Source organism: Abramis brama (assembly GCF_963993115.1).
Source record: "Abramis brama genome assembly, chromosome: 10".
Lineage (NCBI taxonomy): Eukaryota > Metazoa > Chordata > Actinopteri > Cypriniformes > Leuciscidae > Abramis > Abramis brama.
This window is the reverse complement of record NC_139972.1, coordinates 26,717,439-26,738,018: the sequence shown is the minus strand read 5'-3', so window position 1 is coordinate 26,738,018 and position 20,580 is coordinate 26,717,439. Positions and strand designations below refer to the sequence as shown.

General features: G+C 38.3%; 1 protein-coding gene across 2 annotated transcripts in view; it reads right to left on the bottom strand.

The window, feature by feature from the left end:
• nyap2a (neuronal tyrosine-phosphorylated phosphoinositide-3-kinase adaptor 2a) overlaps positions 1 to 20,580 on the bottom strand; it is a 45,096-nt gene that overhangs the window by 14,444 nt on the left and 10,072 nt on the right. For both annotated transcript variants that reach the window (XM_084126589.1, XM_084126590.1), the window contains 2 exons: positions 13,266 to 13,573; positions 1,627 to 2,799 (listed from right to left, as the gene is read on the bottom strand). In XM_084126589.1, the coding sequence (XP_083982715.1) occupies positions 1,627 to 2,799; positions 13,266 to 13,573 (1,481 nt within the window). The remainder of the gene's footprint in view (positions 1 to 1,626; positions 2,800 to 13,265; positions 13,574 to 20,580) is intronic.

Here is a 20,580-nt window from a genome sequence, read left to right as displayed (position 1 = left end):
ATCCGTGGAAGACATACTGACAGGAGGTGCCTGTGTGCGTTTGTGTCTCTCTGCTGGACTGGGTATAGCGGAAAATTGACTGTGATGGACAGACTGACCAGCTTCAGTGTGTGTTTTTTGTGTACCTGTGCAGTGTATACTTACATTGAAGTGAGGTTTGACTATTTATGACATAAAGAATATGAAATTGTAAATGTGTGAGTGTATTTGTGTGCATGTGTTGAGGGTTCAACATGATAGCTTTGACTCGTTAATCTGTTAAGTGTTTTTTTCAGAGTTAATTTAATCATGATTTGAAAGGCTCATGAGAAAGCCATTCAACAACCCTTGCAACGCAACAATCCGGCAACCTTCGCAATCAACAGTGAGCTTGATTTGAAGAGCCTCAGTTCGGTATGGAAGAATCTGGGTCATTTTCTCGCTCTCTCTGTCCTGTGCACTATAAGCATGTTCAGTAGTCTGTGCGTAGGTTGATCGCTCAATTTTTAATCTCTGAACGAGCTCAAACACACAGACACACCTGGGGTGATGGAAGTGGACTGTGGAAATAGGACATGAAAGCCATCTCTCCTCCACACACGGGAATAAATAACAGTCTGGAAAAAAGTCCTTAGCTGCAGCTCTCAAGACGATTACACATGCTCTTTAAACCCAATCAGGCTTTGCTCTATGAGACAACATCCCTCACTTTGATGTTGATACTGATATGGCCAATCGCCTCCAGATTTCTCACAGTTAACCCTAACAATTTCAGTATTCACTGGGTTTAAAATGTGTGGATCTAATTAATTAAAGGCTTTAGTACTTTTCTTGGTTGCTTATTTTCTACTGGGGATACACTTATATAAAAATTCTGGCTGATGTTAATAAGCTGACAGTTATTGAATTATTAATATTCTGGGTTCAATACAAGTTAAGCTCAATCGACAGATCATTTACCTCCATTGTAAGTGTCTCACTGTAACCCAGATTCATAGTTTTTTTAAAGAAAAGGACGGAGAAGAAATTAATCGTTGTGGTTATCATCTTTACAAGGAAGGTGTAATAAAAATATGTAAAAGTTGGGGGAAATGCATAATTAAATCAATCCTATTATACTGTTTCTAATATCAACCAATTCAAAAATCTCAGTAACCACTATGCCACCAATATAATGTGTATAAATGAATTTATTATCTAATTAATATTACCCAGCTGGTAAACTGCTGCTGCTAACATGCTTCAATATTTTAATTTCAATTGAAAGACATATAAAAGTTGCATATTTATTTTTAGTTTTTGGTCAGCAATGTGTTAAATTGATCAAAAGTGACATTAAAGACATCTATAATGTTACAAAAGTTTTCTATTTAATACAAATATCTGTTTAATAAATTGTATATTTAGAAAAAAAGAAATGTATCATGGTCAAACATTGATAATAATAAGAAATGTTTCTTGAGCATCAAATCATCATATTAGAGTGATTTCTGAAGGATCATGTGACACTGAAGACTGGAGTAATGATGCTAAACCATCACAGGAATAAATTACATTTTAAAACATTAAAATACATAAAATAATTTTTTTTTTCTTTTTTTTTTTTTTTGGTAGCACATTTAGAGCATTTATAATATTTTCACTCACCATCTGCTGAGTCTTTGTTCTTACGGCTTCCAGAACCTTTCTTCAGCATGTTGCGTCCGGAAGAGAACAAGTTGCTGAGCTCATCCAGAGGACTGGTTGGTGTACGACAGCCTCGACCTCCCGACCCTGAGCTTGAACCCGAAGCAGTGGAGACATTTTGCATGGAGCCCCCGTGCACACTAGAGGAATTCGAGAGCCGCCCGCTTTCACGTGATCCGTGTGCAACTCCGGAAGCGCTGCGAGGAATCGTCCCGGTCATGAGGGCATCGTACGGAGGGGGGCGCTTCAGGGTGAGTGGCGTTAACGCACGACCCATACTGACGGGGGACGGGCAGGCGGAGTGGCTCCGGGGGTAGCCGTGTGCCGCGGACGACCCACCGCTTTTGTACAGCGTAGATGTCAGGGGTGGAGCGGAGGACCGTCCTGATGCTGTGATTGTTTGTTGCTCCTTAGTCTCTGCTGACTTCTTCTTATGATGATGATGGTGGTGGTGGTGTTTACCGGACACCTGCTGAGCCTCCAGCTGCGGTCCAGGGTCAGCGCTAGTTGGGGATGCACCAGGTTTAACATATCCGACGTTGTCCAACACGGGCAGTTTGGTGACATCCAGAGGAGTAAGAGGAGATTCGTCAGAGTTAGGGGAACACTGGGCTGGTGCAGGTGGGAACACTAGTAGAGGAGGGCGGTGGGAAAGCAGATTCGGGAACGGGGCGGGAATGTCACAGAGTGAACCACGTGGAGTAGTGGGTCGTGTAAGTTCTACCTCCGGCACCAAAGGAGTGGGACACTGCTCCCATCGTGACTGGCCGTGGTCTAAGGATGAAGGCAAATCGTCATAAGCAGGATATTTCATCTCCTCATACACACTTTCACCTTGATCATCCTCTTCATCGCCATTAGCTCCAGCAATTCGACTGAAGTCCCGTAAGATATTCCCCACCATCTCTATATAAACAGGCTCTGCCTCATCGTCAGTGGCAGGGGCGGGGCTTGGATTCTGAGACGCCGACTTCTTTTTGTGTTGTCGCGGCAGAGAGGCAGACTTAACCTTGCTGCAGTGGTTTTGAATGTAAGACTCGTCAAAGGATGTGCTGAGCTGCGTGTTGGGGTTGCGTTTGGGTTTTGGCGGAGGCATGCGACGGTACTCCTCACTGCAGGGGCGGGATTTAGATGCTGTGGGCAAGAGAACAGAAATGTTTAGAAATATGGATTTAGCATTTCACCGAAAATTTGTTTACATTCTAAAAAAAAAGTCGCTGTTTGGATTTAAATATATCCTATATGTCCCATAATGCCCCTTTCTACAAGATGTAAAATAAGTCTCTGATGTCCCCAGAGTGTGTATGGGAAGTTTTAGCTCAAAATACCCCACAGATAATTTTTTATAGCATGTTAAAATTGTCACTTTTTGAGAGTGAGCAAAGACACACAACGTTTTGGCGTGTGTCCCTTTAAATGCAAATGAGCTGCTGCTCCCGGCCCCCTTTCAAGAAGAGGGCGGAGCTTCAAGTGCTCATGCTATCAGCTCCGATTACCTCACGCACGTTTCTGAATGGTTAGTTGATGAATTTATGTAGCTAGCTGATGTGGAGTTAACTATCTTCAAGTAATTGATTAGCATATTCTGTCATGATAATCTATAAATCGCTTGTGTGGGAAGTGAACTGTTGTAAGATGCATACAAAGCCAGAGAATATGCGGCATGAAGATAGAACAGGTATGGTTTAGTTTAATTACGGTTATAACTCATGTTGTCACCTTGCTTTTATAACATGCTATTGCATTTTTGTTACGTACTGTATTGCGTAAATGTGAAAAGAGGAATGCGAGACTCCCAAATGTGCTCTACTACAACAACTCTTCCTCTTCACAACATGGCCTCATCCCCTTTGTTGCTTGCGTGTTCCCAGGAGCAGGGTTTATGTAAATTTTAGGGTTGGTGATATCACTAACCCGCCGTTTGTTGAAGTCCTTAAAAAAACGATTTCTGTAAAAGAAAGTCTCTCCCTTTGCTTTGAACTTTGAGCGTTGTAAGTTTGCAGATGTTGTTTATGCTCAAACAGCAACATTACACACTAACTATAAAGTTAAAAAAGTGAAATCATAATCGACCACCCCTTTAAGAATCTATGATTGGATCATTATTGCAGTGATTGTTATGTTTCTAGCATGTTATATGTTACACACATGAATCGGCACCTCTGAGTCCAGACCTTAAATTCATTGAAGGTATTTGGGATGTGCTGGAGTAGACTTTACAGAGTGCTTGACTCTTGCATTGATCTTGATCAAAAATTGATGTACCTCTTGATGTAAATAACATCACATTTATTTCCATCAAGAGGTGCATCATTCTTTTTTTGTACAACTAATATAACGTAGCAGAAGCATAAAAATACTGCAGTATAGTAATAAGGTGTTAACAGAGTGTCATTGTGGCCATGGCTTAGCAAAAGGGTGGCAAAGTCAGCGTGTATTAGTTTTAATGTCAGTGCTATCCCCCAAAGCCGTATGGGGCTGCACAGGGCCATTACTATTCTATTGTGCATGTGATGGTTTTTGATGCTTCTGCTCGCACCACATCCCACGACTGCCCTCTCAGTACAGTCACTAATCCTGAATGTGTGTGGTTATGAACTGAGTTAATAGGCTTCTCCAAGGACTTTTTAGTGAGAATAGAGTTTAACACTCTGCTTGAGACAGGATTAATTATACACAGTTGAGCTACCAGTGCTGAGAAACGAAAGAAGCAGGCCATGCTCGTGTGTGTGTGTGCATCTGTGTTCTGATTCACAGGCTCCCTAAGCACTATTCACTGCTTCCTGCACACTGACTAGGAGATATCTGCAGAAGTTACATTGTTAGGCTCTAATGACAAAATATACTTGTGTAAATAAATATAGATAGGATATGTTAACGTACACTATTCCCTATGCTGAATAGCCAGTACACTATGCAGGGCACACTCGTGTGCTACTGCCAGTAACTGGTGATGTTAGCTTGTAGAGATGCTAGGCTTTGCTTTCTGAACGTGGAGGGAGGAGTTCATGGAATAATCAAACAGGCAGTTTCCTACACTGGAGGGCGGTGAGGAAGAACTAGAGTGGAGAAAACTAGGTCATTTTAACTTCATGAATGAATTTCTTCCTGACTATCATCTCAGTAGAAAGCAACTGTTTCAATTTCTCTTTCGCCCTCCCCCTCTTGTTTACTCACTCGCTCATTCTCCATCTTTCTGTCATTTCTCCCCACATCACCACAGCTGGGCTCAGTGAAGGGCAACCTGACTGACCCGTTTCTTCCAGCAATGGCAGGGCGGTGTGTGTGTGTGTTTGTATATGAGTCTATTAGTGTGTCTCTTGCCAACAGCAAGCGCAAGTAATAGTTAATGGGTCAGCATGGGAAGTATGCTAATTTTTAATCTTCCATTAAGCTGGCTGAAGCTATAATTACGTCATCCTCTAGAGACTCTGGATCCCTGTGCGTGTGTGTGCGTGTGGATGTCTTTTTGTTATGTAAAGGACATGACAGGGATTTATATCAGCTTTGTGGATGAACTCTGTGATACACAGATGAAAAGTCAGCAAGAATGACAAAATGATTTAACTTATCATTCAGAGAAAGATCACAGTACCTCACCCAAGTGACAGAAAGGGGACAGAGTGGCTCGCATTCTCTCAACCATTTTACACACAAACTTGTACACTTTGCAAAAACTCCCATATACTTCTTCTAGTATAAATTTAGTTGATTATAATTTCTGCACCCTAACCCTAAATGGGCGTTCACACTGATAACCATTTATAAAGACAAAGCGCAAATCCAGAACTCAATCATTTTCAGTAAAAGTTAGAACTTTAAAGCAACACGAGCAATAGTGATCATTGCAATGCAAAGAGTTTAAATAAAAAAACAAATGTAAGATCAAATAAAAAAGGTTGCAAATAAATTGTTTGATGTTGTTTTTTTAAATAAAAGAAAGTAAGTTAATTATATACTTTTTGAGAGACAGAAATTCACAAATATGAGTAATAAAGTTACGACTGTCAGAGATCTAAATTCTGAGATACAAAATTATAATGATGAGAAATTAATTTGCAATTGTGAATTATAGTCATATTGAGAAACACAAAATTGCAATTATTGTTTTTTATTTATTTATTTTTATCTGAGGTGGACATTTATGGAGTCCTGCACACGACATGCAGGGGAAAAACAAGCTATCATCGTCGTGAATTAAGAATTTGTTCCAACGCCTTATTTTTTCCCCTCATTTTAGGTGAATGGTTGGCAAGATTTAACTAAAATGAGGGAACCAATTAATAAAACATGGTCACGTAGGTCTATGTACACTGAAAAACATTTGGTGTAGGATTTCCTTTGAAACAATCTTCACTCATAAATTGCTAGTTGTCAATCCTCATTCACCAGACCAGTCACCTCAGCATACTACGTTTCCCATAATCCTCTCTGGCTACCACCTGTGCACACTCAACAATTACCAGACCTGTCTGCCATCAGCCTCATCAGTTCCTCCATAAAAGCCAGCACCAAATACACATAAGTGGTCTGGTTTTGTCAGTCATCCCTGTGGATACGGGAGCGTGCCTATGTTCCCACAGCCCTATGTTCCCACAAATGGCCTACCCCTGACCCGTAACTGGGGTTTAGACAATGTTCCCACAAATGGCCTACCCCTGACCCCACCCCTAAACCTACCCGTAACTGGGGTTTAGACAAATCGTTAAAAAAAAAATTCTTAGAAATGTGGGAACATAGGGCCGTGGGAACATAGGGCTGTGGGAACATAGGGCTGACCCCGTGGATACTTACCTATGCGATCCTGTAACAGATAAGAACAGTCATTTCCCTTCCAGGATCACCACATCGATCATCTTTTCAGTTACTCACCTGTTTACATCCCGTGTGTCTCTCAATAAACTCTGTTTGGATTTTACCTGTCTGCATTCTTCTGTTCCATGACACTAGTACATTTCACAAATAATTACAAATCAGCAAAACAACAAGTTACACATTGAATTAAATTTTGAAGTAGAAAGACTGAATAGTATTTTCTTGTAAGACATATTCCAATAATCTTTGTTTTATGAAAACATAATTTTTTACATTGAGTATATATTTATGATATATAAATTTTTTCCCCCACATGTGCAGGCCTCTGTAAAGGCCTCTGTACAAAAATGTGTGAAGTTAAAGATAGTGTTTCAGATTTTTTTTAGTTAGTAATGATATTTTAACTAAAACATAAAAATATGTTTGGAAAAATAGTACTGATATTGTTTAGAAAATTATTAGGTCTCATTTTTTATGGTTGGTGCCGATGCCCTCTGCTGCAGACGGCATACAAATCATTATGTCTATGGAAAGTCCCCATAAAACATGGAAACCTCTGTGTGTGTGTTATAAATGAGTTTGTGACACGACAAAATATAGGGCACTGTGTTCCCGAGGACAGCAGGTGCGTGCTGTACCTTCCTCTCACAGTACATCCATCTCTCTCTCTCTCTCTCTCTCTCTCTCTCTCTCAATCTCTCTCTCTCTGAAGCAGAAACCTTCTCATGATGTTGTTTCCCATCAGAGGATGTAGCAAATGCCCCATCTCTTATCTAGTATTACACCGCTGATTTAATATAGATGTTTATCTGTGTTTGTATTTGTACGATAATGCACTTATATTGATTTCCCTCTAAATTAGAGGTGAAATAGTCTCGCCAATGAGATATGCATCACAGATATACGCCTATAGGGACGCCACATGCCACATGTCATTAAGTTTAATACGATGCTGTTTAAAGTACACTGGTTATGATTTATTAAGGTTTTGCATGTATGTCACTAGCTCTGTCTCTCTATCAGTGCTATATATAGGACATACATGTTCCCATGACACTAGGTCAGCATAACACTCACTAACATACACATGCTCACGTTCACAGGGATCTGATGGAGGAATATAGTCAGAGGTATGTAGAGTACCACATTTAAAAAAAAATATGGTACTACTACTAAATTTCCATGTTTTTGGACGTGTATCAAATAATAGCATAGTAGATATCAAAGTACCATGGTTTTACCATCTGATACCATCACTGTACCATGGTACATAATGAGATATAATTAGATGTACTGAATTATTTTTACTAAAATAATTATTATTATTTTGTATGTACCGTTATACCATGTTTTTTGGATGGTAAGTCCATAGTATACTTTGAAGTATAGCATGGTAGTCAATCAGTACTATGATATATATCAAAGTACCATGGTTTTACCATCTACTATTATTGTACTATGGTATCACCATAGTTTGAGTAGAAAAAGGAAAGACAGATTGAGAGAGAATTTTCTATAATACTGTTTTTTGGGCATAGTTATGCCATGTTAATGACTGTATTGAAGTTCCTTGTAAAAATACCATGTATTTGAATATGGTATTCATTCAGTACTGTGGTATTTATCAAAGGACAGTGATTTTACCATCTGATATCATGGCAAAACCATTGTATTAGGAATCATATGGAGAGTATATAAAAAGAGGTATATAATCAGATATACGTAGAGTACCATGTATAAACATTTTTTTTGTACATGTACAATGGTTATACCATGTTTTTTTGACATCTAACATGATAATTCCATTGTATATGAAATACCTTGTATATATCATTGGATATGAGTGTGGTAGTCAATCAGTATGATATATATATATATATATATATCAAAGTACCCTGGTTTTATCATCTAATGCCTTCATTGTACCATGGTATCGTCACAGTAAAAGTAGAAAAAGGAGAGATGGAGAGAGAATTTTCTATAGCATGAATTGGAAATTAAACAGCAAGTAGAAAAGAGGGCGGGTCTATGAGAAAGGGAATACATAAACAAGTGAGATAAAAGACAGGATAGTAATGAGCAAAACAAGAAATGGTGCCAAAGTGGGGTGGGAAATGAAGGCACGAGAGTAAAGGAGGGATGAGAGATGGGGGGAGTGTAGTGTGGGAGCTCAGTGGAGAGAGAGAGAGAGAGGAGAGAAGGAGGGGAGATGTTGAGCTTTGAGGCTCCTCTGGAGGAATAATCTTTGGCCCTTAGTGTGGTGGAAATACCACAGAGCCTCAAGCTAATGCGTCAAACTCAAAAACACTATCTCTGTCTTTCTGTATACATCATTACTCGGATATCAAGACATTATGATCCTATATGAATTTAAATGCATGCTCTGGGCACGACATTAAAGCAGAAAAGAGAACAAATGTATTGCGAAAAAAGAGGTCATCATCATATTCATCAGCATTTTAGAATGATTTATGAAGGATCATGTGACACAAGACTGCAGTAAAAATTCAGCTTTGCATCGCAGGAAGAATTGCATTTTAAAACGTATTTTGTTATTTATATATTTTGATCAAATAAATGCAGCCTTAGTGAGAATTAGAGACTTGTTCTTTCTGACTGTAAACTTTTAAACAGTGTAGTGTATATTAGTAAACTACAAAATGAGGCTACACATGTTTGAGGTTGAATACACTGAAAAGGATGATGTGCTGTATATAGTACAGTGAGGTTGGCTGCATTTCAAATTTCACCGCAAAGAGCCGGTTGATGTTTTAAGGGTTAATGCACTCTAAATGAGGTCTCTGAACATTGTAAAATGGGGTCAAGTGCTCGAGTGGAGTTAGGTATGTTGTAATGTGTGCTTCTGTTTTGAATTTGAAAGAAAAGCACTTCTAAAGCTAAGCTCTCTGAGTGAGATCAGTTAAGATCAAGTTAAGGGTTAAGGGAAGGGTAATGTGTGAGGAAATGAGTGTGTGTGTGGAATAGTAAAGTCCGTTGGGGCATTTGCTCACTGTATAATATAAAACAGCCTAGACCAGCACATTTAGTTTAAAGGGTGTGCGTGAAAATGTTGTCTGCATAAGCTTACAAGAACTATGTGTATGTATACATGATTTGTTCCACCAGTGGAACATTATATCGCTTCATCTTTGTGTGTGTGTTGTGAATGCGCATCACGACTCAAGTCTCCTGCTTGTCGACCTTGTAGCCGTGAACTTGTTTATGAAAGGCATCATCTGTGTTTTGGTTGATTCTGTCTGAAGCTGTCGCCACCGGTAAAACACTTAGGCCCGGACTGTTGCCCATGGCAACGGTTGCCCCTGTTCATATGACACTGCAGCCGGCGAGCAACCAATGAGAGTGTTTTGCTGGCTCAGGGTGACCAGTCAGAGGAGGAGAAAGAGTTGATGTCACTTGTTCTTAGAAAGATAGATTACAGGTGTCTGTGATGTTAAGAGCCATTTTCTGTTATGTAAAAAGACTGCACTGACTCATTACAGTGTACAAGTGTGCATCAAGCCCTTCTCAAAGCAAGTCAGTCCACTCGACGGCCACCTCGGTAATGCTATTTTCTGCCGTAACTGTCATTGACACTAAGAGGAGCACTTATAACCAAATAGTCTGAAAAAAAAAATATATATATATATATATATATATACAGTGAGGAAAATAAGTATTTGAACACCCTGCTATTTTGCAAGTTCTCCCACTTGGAAATCATGGAGGGTCTGAAATTGTCATCGTAGGTGCATGTCCACTGTGAGAGACATAATCTAAAAAATCCAGAAATCACAATGTATGATTTTTTAACTATTTATTTGTATGATACAGCTGCAAATAAGTATTTGAACACCTGTCTATCAGCTAGAATTCTGACCCTCAAAAACCTGTTAGTCTGCCTTTAAAATGTCCACCTCCACTCCATTTATTATCCTAAATTAGATGCACCTGTTTGAGGTCGTTAGCTGCATAAAGACACCTGTCCACCCCATACAATCAGTAAGAATCCAACTACTAACATGGCCAAGACCAAAGAGCTGTCCAAAGACACTAGAGACAAAATTGTACACCTCCACAAGGCTGGAAAGGGCTACGGGGAAATTGCCAAGCAGCTTGGTGAAAAAAGGTCCACTGTTGGAGCAATCATTAGAAAATGGAAGAAGCTAAACATGAAGCTAAACATTTCCCTCGGACTGGGGCTCCATGCAAGATCTCACCTCGTGGGGTCTCAATGATCCTAAGAAAGGTGAGAAATCAGCCCAGAACTACACGGGAGGAGCTGGTCAATGACCTGAAAAGAGCTGGGACCACCGTTTCCAAGGTTACTGTTGGTAATACACTAAGACGTCATGGTTTGAAATCATGCATGGCACGGAAGGTTCCCCTGCTTAAACCAGCACATGTCAAGGCCCGTCTTAAGTTTGCCAATGACCATTTGGATGATCCAGAGGAGTCATGGGAGAAAGTCATGTGGTCAGATGAGACTAAAATAGAACTTTTTGCTCATAATTCCACTAAACGTGTTTGGAGGAAGAAGAATGATGAGTACCATCCCAAGAACACCATCCCTACTGTGAAGCATGGGGGTGGATGCATCATGCTTTGGGGGTGTTTTTCTGCACATGGGACAGGGCGACTGCACTGTATTAAGGAGAGGATGACCGGGGCCATGTATTGCGAGATTTTGGGGAACAACCTCCTTCCCTCAGTTAGAGCATTGAAGATGGGTCGAGGCTGGGTCTTCCAACATGACAATGACCCGAAGCACACAGCCAGGATAACCAAGGAGTGGCTCTGTAAGAAGCATATCAAGGTTCTGGCGTAGCCTAGCCAGTCTCCAGACCTAAACCCAATAGAGAATCTTTGGAGGGAGCTCAAACTCCGTGTTTCTCAGCAACAGCCCAGAAACCTGACTGATCTAGAGAAGATCTGTGTGGAGGAGTGGGCCAAAATCCCTCCTGCAGTGTGTGCAAACCTGGTGAAAAACTACAGGAAACGTTTGACCTCTGTAATTGCAATCAAAGGCTACTGTACCAAATATTAACATTGATTTTCTCAGGTGTTCAAATACTTATTTGCAGCTGTATCATACAAATAAATAGTTAAAAAATCATACATTGTGATTTCTGGATTTTTTTTTTTAGATTATGTCTCTCACAGTGGACATGCACCTACGATGACAATTGCAGACCCCTCCATGATTTCTAAGTGGGAGAACTTGCAAAATAGCAGGGTGTTCAAATACTTATTTTCCTCACTGTATATATATACACACACACACACACACACACATATATATATATACTTTTGAAGTGCACTGTGAAGTCTCTTATTATCAAAACAGTATACAGCAGCATTGTAAAATATTACAATTTAAAATAATTGTTTTCTAAAATATAAGTTATTCCTGTGATGGCACAGCTGGATTTTCAGCAGCCACTACTTTGATGAATAGAAGCTACAAAAGATCAGCATTTAAACTACATTTTTGGTAACAAATGTAAAAGTCTTTACTGTCACTTTTATAAAATTCCATATAAAATATGATACAAATATATACATTTTACCTTGTCAGATTAGGCTATAAAACTATATATTTTTTTATTTTTCTAATGTGCCTGTTTTTTTTTTTCAAGCAAAAAACAAGATTTCCTTTACTGCTGTTAACAAGTTGAATGATTTCTTTGTTTCGTCCTTGCTGTCTGTAGGTGTACGGTGCATTTCTTTGTTTGTATGCATATATGTTCATATAGCATAAAATATGTACCACCTTTCCTGTCTATCTCTTCTGTGTGATGTGGACTGCAGAGAGGAAGAGGGTTTGGTGTGTGTGTGTGTGTGTGTGTGTGTGTAACTCTGCATGTGTAATGATCCATGGGAATAAGGCATGCATGAAAGAGATGGCAGAACAGAGGGGATTTGCATATAATAGTGAAGTGATGAGAAAGAATAAAGATGCAACTTTTCTCAGTCTTGAAATGCATGTTTTTTTGTTAAGAAAAAATGCTTTCACAATAATAAAACTTATTACTGAAATAGAAAATATATTTTAAAATAGAAAACAATGATTTTAAATGGTAATATTCACAATAATATTTCACAATTTTACTGTGATGTTTATATGGATGATGTGCTTATATAATTGAGAGGGGAAACGAGTGAGAGAACAGGACAGGAGAGTGATCTAATCAACAAAAAGGTACCAAAAGTATCTTTGCATACTTGCATTGCATTATGAATTGCATTCGGACACATTTCCAAACGCAAAATCAAGCATGCCTACAGTAGCTAGAAACATTAGTGCCAGATTTACTAAACAGGGCAAATTAGCATGAGAGCAATTCAAAGAAAGCGCCGATGGGAGTGGAAAGTTCTGCACGTGAATGACTTACAAAGCGTCAATAAAAGAACACAGGCAAATCTACCAGTTAGTGTCTGGTTAAAAACGTGCTCTTTTTGGGCTGTAAATAATGGTGCAAATACCAATAAATTGACGAGCGCAAACCTTAGTAAATCACCTTGCATGATTCATTTAAATACTCTCCTCCCATACATTTTGCATCTGAAAGGGAAACTCCTACAAATGCAAATGCATATGCAATAAGGTCAGCCGTAAGGTCACAAAAATAACCCTGTCTTCGCCTTTTCAGCGCTAATTATTATTTTTTTTTTTTTTGTAAATCCTGACAGCAGATTTTCAACGCCAAGAGAGGGTTTGCGCTGGTGCAAGCTGTTAGTAAATCTGGCCCTTAGTGTTAACATATTACATTTACACAAATATTTACCATCACATTTGTCTGTTTCCTTCCCGCTCTTCCCCGTGCTGAGCCCAGTGTTGACGGTCTCAGAGGAAATGCTGAGTTTGGTGTTGGGATCTCGTCTGGGTTTGGGCGGGGGCTGTTTTCGTGAGGTGGGACTCCCCTCCTCCTCTCCCCCTCCCACCGAGTGCAGAGACTGTGAGCGTACGGTGAAGCCCAGGCCGCAGGGAGGAGGAACGCGGTCCTGAGGGGCCGGCATCGTCATGAAGCCCATACGAAAGTGTTTGCCTGCGTATCCCCCTCCTTCTGTCGCACGGGCCACATCCTCACCAATCCTGAAGAGAGATTGAATTCATTTTAGCATTTCACAAAGTATTACATTTGCAACCAGCCATGGCTCCGCCCATCTATGAACGTTTGACCCCATATACTTGCTGAAACCTAGATGGATTTCAGCATCCATCAGACCACCGTTCCAGAATAGAGAAAATTTTTCGTTTCTTGCTTCAAAACGACCGAACACCAGTACAGATGTTAGTATTCTGTACTAATCCAACATTCATTAATGTGAATAAAGAATACAGCACACAAACAAACATGAACATAGAACAGGTCAGAGCATTGGTGTTGAGATTTAGGACCTGAAAAATCCTCATGCAAATGAAATGTATGTAGGCTATGTGTTGTGGTCTATTAAACCCTGAACTGAACTTGTATTATACTATGCTATGCTATGCTATGCTACACTACACTATACTACGCTATACTATACTATACTATACTATACTATACTATACTATACTATACACTGTAAAAAAAGAAAAGTTGACTTAACTTAAAATTATAAGGCAACTTGCTGCACAGATTTTTTTGAGTTGACTCAACTAAAACATCTCTATAGTTGAGATGACTCCAGTTGAGTAAACTCTATTAGTTGAGTCAACTCAAAAAATCTGTGCAGCAAGTTGCCTTATAATTTTAAGTTAAGTCAACTTTTCTTTTTTTACAGTGTACTATACTATACAATACTACACTATAGTATACTCTACTACACTACACTACACTACTATACTATACTATACTATACTATACTATACTATACTATACTATGCTATATACATTTTTACACCACCGTTCAAAAGTTAGGGGTAAGTTTTCTTTAAAGAAATTAACTTTTGTTCAGCAAGGATACCTTAAATTGATCAAAAGTGACTATAAACACATTTAAAATGTTACAAAAGATTTCTATTTTTAAATACATTTTGTTCTTTTGAACATTCATCAAAGAATCCTGAAATAAAAAAGTGCCATATCTATTTTCAGCATCAAATCATCATATTAGAATGGTTTCTGAAGGATCATGTGACAGTGAAGACTGGAGTAATGATGCTGAAAACTCAACTTTGTCATCACAGGAATAAATGACATTTTAAAATATATTAAAGTAGAAAACAGTTATTTTAACTCGTAATAATATTTCACAATATTACTGACTTTACTGTATTTTTAATGAAATAAATGCAGTCTTGGTGAGCACCAGAGATAAGAAAATCTTACCTATTGCATTAAGCAATATATATGTGGCAAAATATTCCACGTTTTAAATGTAAGAATGTTACTGAGGAAAGGCGAATTCACTTCATCCATCTATCTGTTCCCTCATAACTTCATGAATCTATCTTGCCTAAAAGTCATTTATGCATAATCCAATTCAGAGCAATTTGGCTGGATTTTAAGATGATTTCTGCACCGAATATCCCATAAAAATTGAGTTACTTTCATCTGTCTGTTCATGAGAAAGTGTGTGAGCGAGAGAGAGAGAGAGAGAGAGAGAGAGAGAGAGAAGGGGGCAGTCAGTTCAATTGCTGTCTCTCAAATTTTCTCTCTCTCTCTCTGAGTAAAACTAATCATACTAAAGGGCAGACAGGATTTACTCACGTTGTCTTTAAGTAACCATTCACACACACACATACACACACACACACACACACACACACACACAGTGCGAGTGTGTAATCAGAGGGGAGGGTGTGGTGCTGTGGTGGCTCATAAAGAATGATTGAGAGTCTGTCTGCCAACTTCACTGCACCAGCGTCCCTCATCTCTCCACATCCTCTCTCTCCTTCTCTATTTCCATCTTTTCATTCATGTGTTGTCACACAGTAAAAAATTAAATGATCAATAAGTTATGACAACATATGTTTTTACATTGCTTTAACTCATCAAAATAAGTCAAGCAATTTTTTACTTTATTTTATAAGTTATACAAGAATCAACTCATTTTTAAAGTCAGTTTAATGCAATTTAAGTTGACATGACTTGAACATCTAAGTTGATTGTACTTAATTTAAGGCAGCAACATTTTTTTGCAGTGCATCTGTCTTGTCTTTCTTGTACAGTCTGCAATTTTTCCCTCCCTTTCAGCTGTCACACTTCACACACACGTCTTGAGTGGCGAATCATTTGTAGTCACGCCTTTTTTTTCCGTATCTCTTTTCACATTACATTAAAATGCTGATTATGCCGATTAATGTGATTAAACAATTAACATTGCAATGCCCATGAAAAAAAACAAAAAAACTAATTGAGGCTTCATTTGAAAGACTATACGCCAGCAAACAGTCTTGTACCTTCAATTTTTTTTCTTTGTCCACCACTATTACACACTCAAAAAGGTTTATTTTTTTTAAATGAATTAATACGTTTTATTCAGCAAGGATGCCTAAGTGACAGTACAGACTTTTATAATATTACTAAATATTTTGATTTCAAATAAATGCTGTTCTTTTGAACTTTGCAAAGAATGCTAAAAAAAGTGTCATGGTTTCCACAAAAATATATATTCTTTTACAGCACAACTATTTGCAACATTGACAATAATAATAATAATAATAATAATAATAAATGTTTCTTGAGCAGAAAATCAACATATTAGAATGGTCAGCACTGGCTTTTAAGTGTGCTTTAGAAAAAAATGTGCCTTGCCTAATGATTTCTGTAGGATCATGTGACACTGAAGACTGGAGTAATGATGCTGAAAATGCAGCTTTAACATCACAGGAATAAATTCAATTTTACAGATATATTCAAATAGTAGATTGTAATAATAATAATAATAATTGTAATAATATTTCACAATATTAAAAGTACCAATCCAAAACTTTTGAACGGTGGAATACACTACCCATACACAAAATAAATATATTTAAAATATATTTTCATAATATATTTTGGAATATATGCAAATATTTGAAATTGGCCCAATAAATATATTTCACACTTAACATCATATATTTTTGTTGTATTTCAGAATATATTTCAATGTATTTGGAATATATGCCATATATTTTGACACTTTTGGGGACCCATTCAGAAAAAAATACATTGAAATATATTCTGAAATATAACAAAAATATATGTTAAGTGTGAAATATATTTATTGGGCCAATTTCAAATATTTGCATATATTCCAAAATATATTCTGAAAATATATTTCAAATATATTTATTTTGTGTATGGGTAGTCTGCTATTTTGTATTACATAAAGACACTAAAAAACAAGTATGTTGTCCTTCAAACCCCCGTGTCTTAAAAGCCTACACATTCCTCTTTTATCCTCAGAAAAATATGCTGCATCATTTCAGTAGACTAGCTCATTATGGTGACTCGATCACCTCACTGATGGATGTTCACATTAGCACACTACTGTATAGTGCTTACTATTCCTGCTGACAACACCAGCTTAGACCAGCATGAACTCCTACAGTATGTTGGTCCAGGCTAGTTTATAATGACTAGTTTGGTGCTTGTCTGTGTGCGTATGAGTGTGAGGTTTCGCCTAGGTTGTGTGGAGCAATGTCCCCACAAGGTAGTAAAACTTAAATTGTGGGAAGCAGCTAATGAAAAATAGCTTAATAAACATAATAAATAATGTCTTAATGAAAATGCTGAAAGGTTTGTGTGAGGGATTAAGGGTAGGGTTAGGGGATATAAAATATCCCATACACAGAAGAAATATATTTGAAATACAGTGAGGAAAATAAGTATTTGAACACCCTGCTATTTTGCAAGTTCTCCCACTTGGAAATCATGGAGGGGTCTGAAATTGTCATCGTAGGTGCATGTCCACTGTGAGAGACATAATCTAAAAAAGAAAAAATACAGAAATCACAATATATGATTTTTTAACTATTTATTTGTATGATACAGCTGCAAATAAGTATTTGAACACCTGTCTATCAGCTAGAATTCTGACCCTCAAAGACCTGTTAGTCTGCCTTTAAAATGTCCACCTCCACTCCATTTATTATCCTAAATTAGATGCACCTGTTTGAGGTCGTTAGCTGCATAAAGACACCTGTCCACCCCATACAATCAGTAAGAATCCAACTACTAACATGGCCAAGACCAAAGAGCTGTCCAAAGACACTAGAGACAAAATTGTACACCTCCACAAGGCTGGAAAGGGCTACAGGGAAATTGCCAAGCAGCTTGGTGAAAAAAGGTCCACTGTTGGAGCAATCATTAGAAAATGGAAGAAGCTAAACATGACTGTCAATCTCCCTCGGACTGGGGCTCCATGCAAGATCTCACCTCGTGGGGTCTCAATGATCCTAAGAAAGGTGAGAAATCAGCCCAGAACTACACGGGAGGAGCTGGTCAATGACCTGAAAAGAGCTGGGACCACCGTTTCCAAGGTTACTGTTGGTAATACACTAAGACGTCAGGGTTTGAAATCATGCATGGCACAGAAGGTTCCCCTGCTTAAACCAGCACATGTCAAGGCCCGTCTTAAGTTTGCCAATGACCATTTGGATGATCCAGAGGAGTCATGGGAGAAAGTCATGTGGTCAGATGAGACCAAAATAGAACTTTTTGGTCATAATTCCACTAAACGTGTTTGGAGGAAGAAGAATGATGAGTACCATCCCAAGAACACCATCCCTACTGTGAAGCATGGGGGTGGTAGCATCATGCTTTGGGGGTGTTTTTCTGCACATGGGACAGGGCGACTGCACTGTATTAAGGAGAGGATGACCGGGGCCATGTATTGCGAGATTTTGGGGAACAACCTCCTTCCCTCAGTTAAAGCATTGAAGATGGGTCGAGGCTGGGTCTTCCAACATGACAATGACCCGAAGCACACAGCCAGGATAACCAAGGAGTGGCTCTGTAAGAAGCATATCAAGGTTCTGGCGTGGCCTAGCCAGTCTCCAGACCTAAACCCAATAGAGAATCTTTGGAGGGAGCTCAAACTCCGTGTTTCTCAGCGACAGCCCAGAAACCTGACTGATCTAGAGAAGATCTGTGTGGAGGAGTGGGCCAAAATCCCTCCTGCAGTGTGTGCAAACCTGGTGAAAAACTACAGGAAACGTTTGACCTCTGTAATTGCAAACAAAGGCTACTGTACCAAATATTAACATTGATTTTCTCAGGTGTTCAAATACTTATTTGCAGCTGTATCATACAAATAAATAGTTAAAAAATCATACATTGTGATTTCTGGATTTTTTTTTTTAGATTATGTCTCTCACAGTGGACATGCACCTACGATGACAATTTCAGACCCCTCCATGAATTCTAAGTGGGAGAACTTGCAAAATAGCAGGGTGTTCAAATACTTATTTTCCTCACTGTATATTTTCAAAATATACTTTTGGAATATATGCAAATATTCGAAATTGGCCCAATAAATATATTTTAGTTAAATATATGTAAATATATTTTCATATATGTTTACATATATGTTCATATATGTTTTAACTTTTGCAAATTGTTTCATTTGAAATATATTTAGAAATTTAAAAAGTTAACATTTTCACAAACAAACAACACATTTTCTATTTATTTTTTAGATAGACCACTTCAGCTGTGGATGTGGGAATGGGAGAGCAGTGCTCTACCACTTCCCCCGCCCACATTTTTCCTACTGGTCAGGGATCAAACCGGCAACCCTTCGGTTACAAGCCCGAAGCCCGAAGCCCTAACCAGTAGGCCACGGCTGCCCCTTTACTGACTTTATTGGCCTAAAATGACAATTTTATGTAGGAAATAACACACAGAATGCAGAGTTTTTTCCCCTATTTTTACAGAATTTAATACAGTTATTTAATAGTGTGTGTATGCAGTGTTAGACACTGAGTTCTATCTATTGTTTAAGTGCACTTCACTGTTGGAGTGTCACTGTTATACTTGCATCATAAATATTGTGCATATTTTCAATATTTAAATGACTTCAGGAAAGATGTCAATAAAACAACAATAAATCTAATAATTGCACTTAGTGTTAGGTACGTGCCACCTAATATGGCCTAATAGTCCTAGGAAAGCAACTATCTGTCATCTGTCAACAATGCAAATATATTTCAATGTATTTGGAATATATGCCACATATATTTTTGACACTTTAAAATATATTTCAATATTTTTTTTTCTGTATGGGATCATTCACTCTGTATAATTCAATAGATGGATTTATATGGAAAGTCTCTTCCATTACAGAATATCAAATGTGTGTATGTGAAGGGTTAAAGGTCATGAGAGTAGCAGTTAAGCTTGGATTTCTAAAGCTAATGGATTTAATGGAAAGAGTTAGCAGTGACTAGTTTGCCTGTATACGTAGATACAGAGTATGCATTCATTATTGCATGCTACAATGAACACGAAATATGATGAAAATGTGTGAAATATTGTACACACATACATGCATCTGATCTATTAACAGTATTGACGGTTTTGTATCTTTCTGTTTCAAACACAAACTAGTCTCAATGGACGCAGAGAGAAGTAGGTGTGCCTGAAGCCGCTCTGTATGCTGTGTGTGTGTGTGTGTGTGTGTGTGCAGTACTGTGCTATGTTTGTCTGTATTGATCAGAGCTCAGTAAATAAACTTCTGTCTTTGCCTGTCCAGCGGCTCACACCCATCAGCCCTGCTCTAATACATCAACCTCTCATCCTTGTCTCCAATCTTTATCCTGCAATATTTTTTCCTTGCATGCTTTGAGTCATTTTTAAATATTTTTGTCAGCTTCTCTTTTTTTTTCCACCCCTTTCACCTTTTTTTGTCTTGTCTTTTCATCCAGAGACAGCTCTCTAAAATAATATGACTGTTTCCCTCTCCCATCCTTCTATCATGCATCAAAGTGACCTTTTCTTGACCTTCACTGATATGTTAATGCCAATGTTATTGATCTGAGGATGTCTGTAGATTGTTTCCTCAAAGATGTTTACGTCAGGTCGTAGGGACACTGTTTATGACAGTGTAGACGATACCATTGACTGCGGTTTGCGTTAGACACTAAATTGCTTTCCGGGCTTCTGGCTGCTGCTATGGCAACCATGT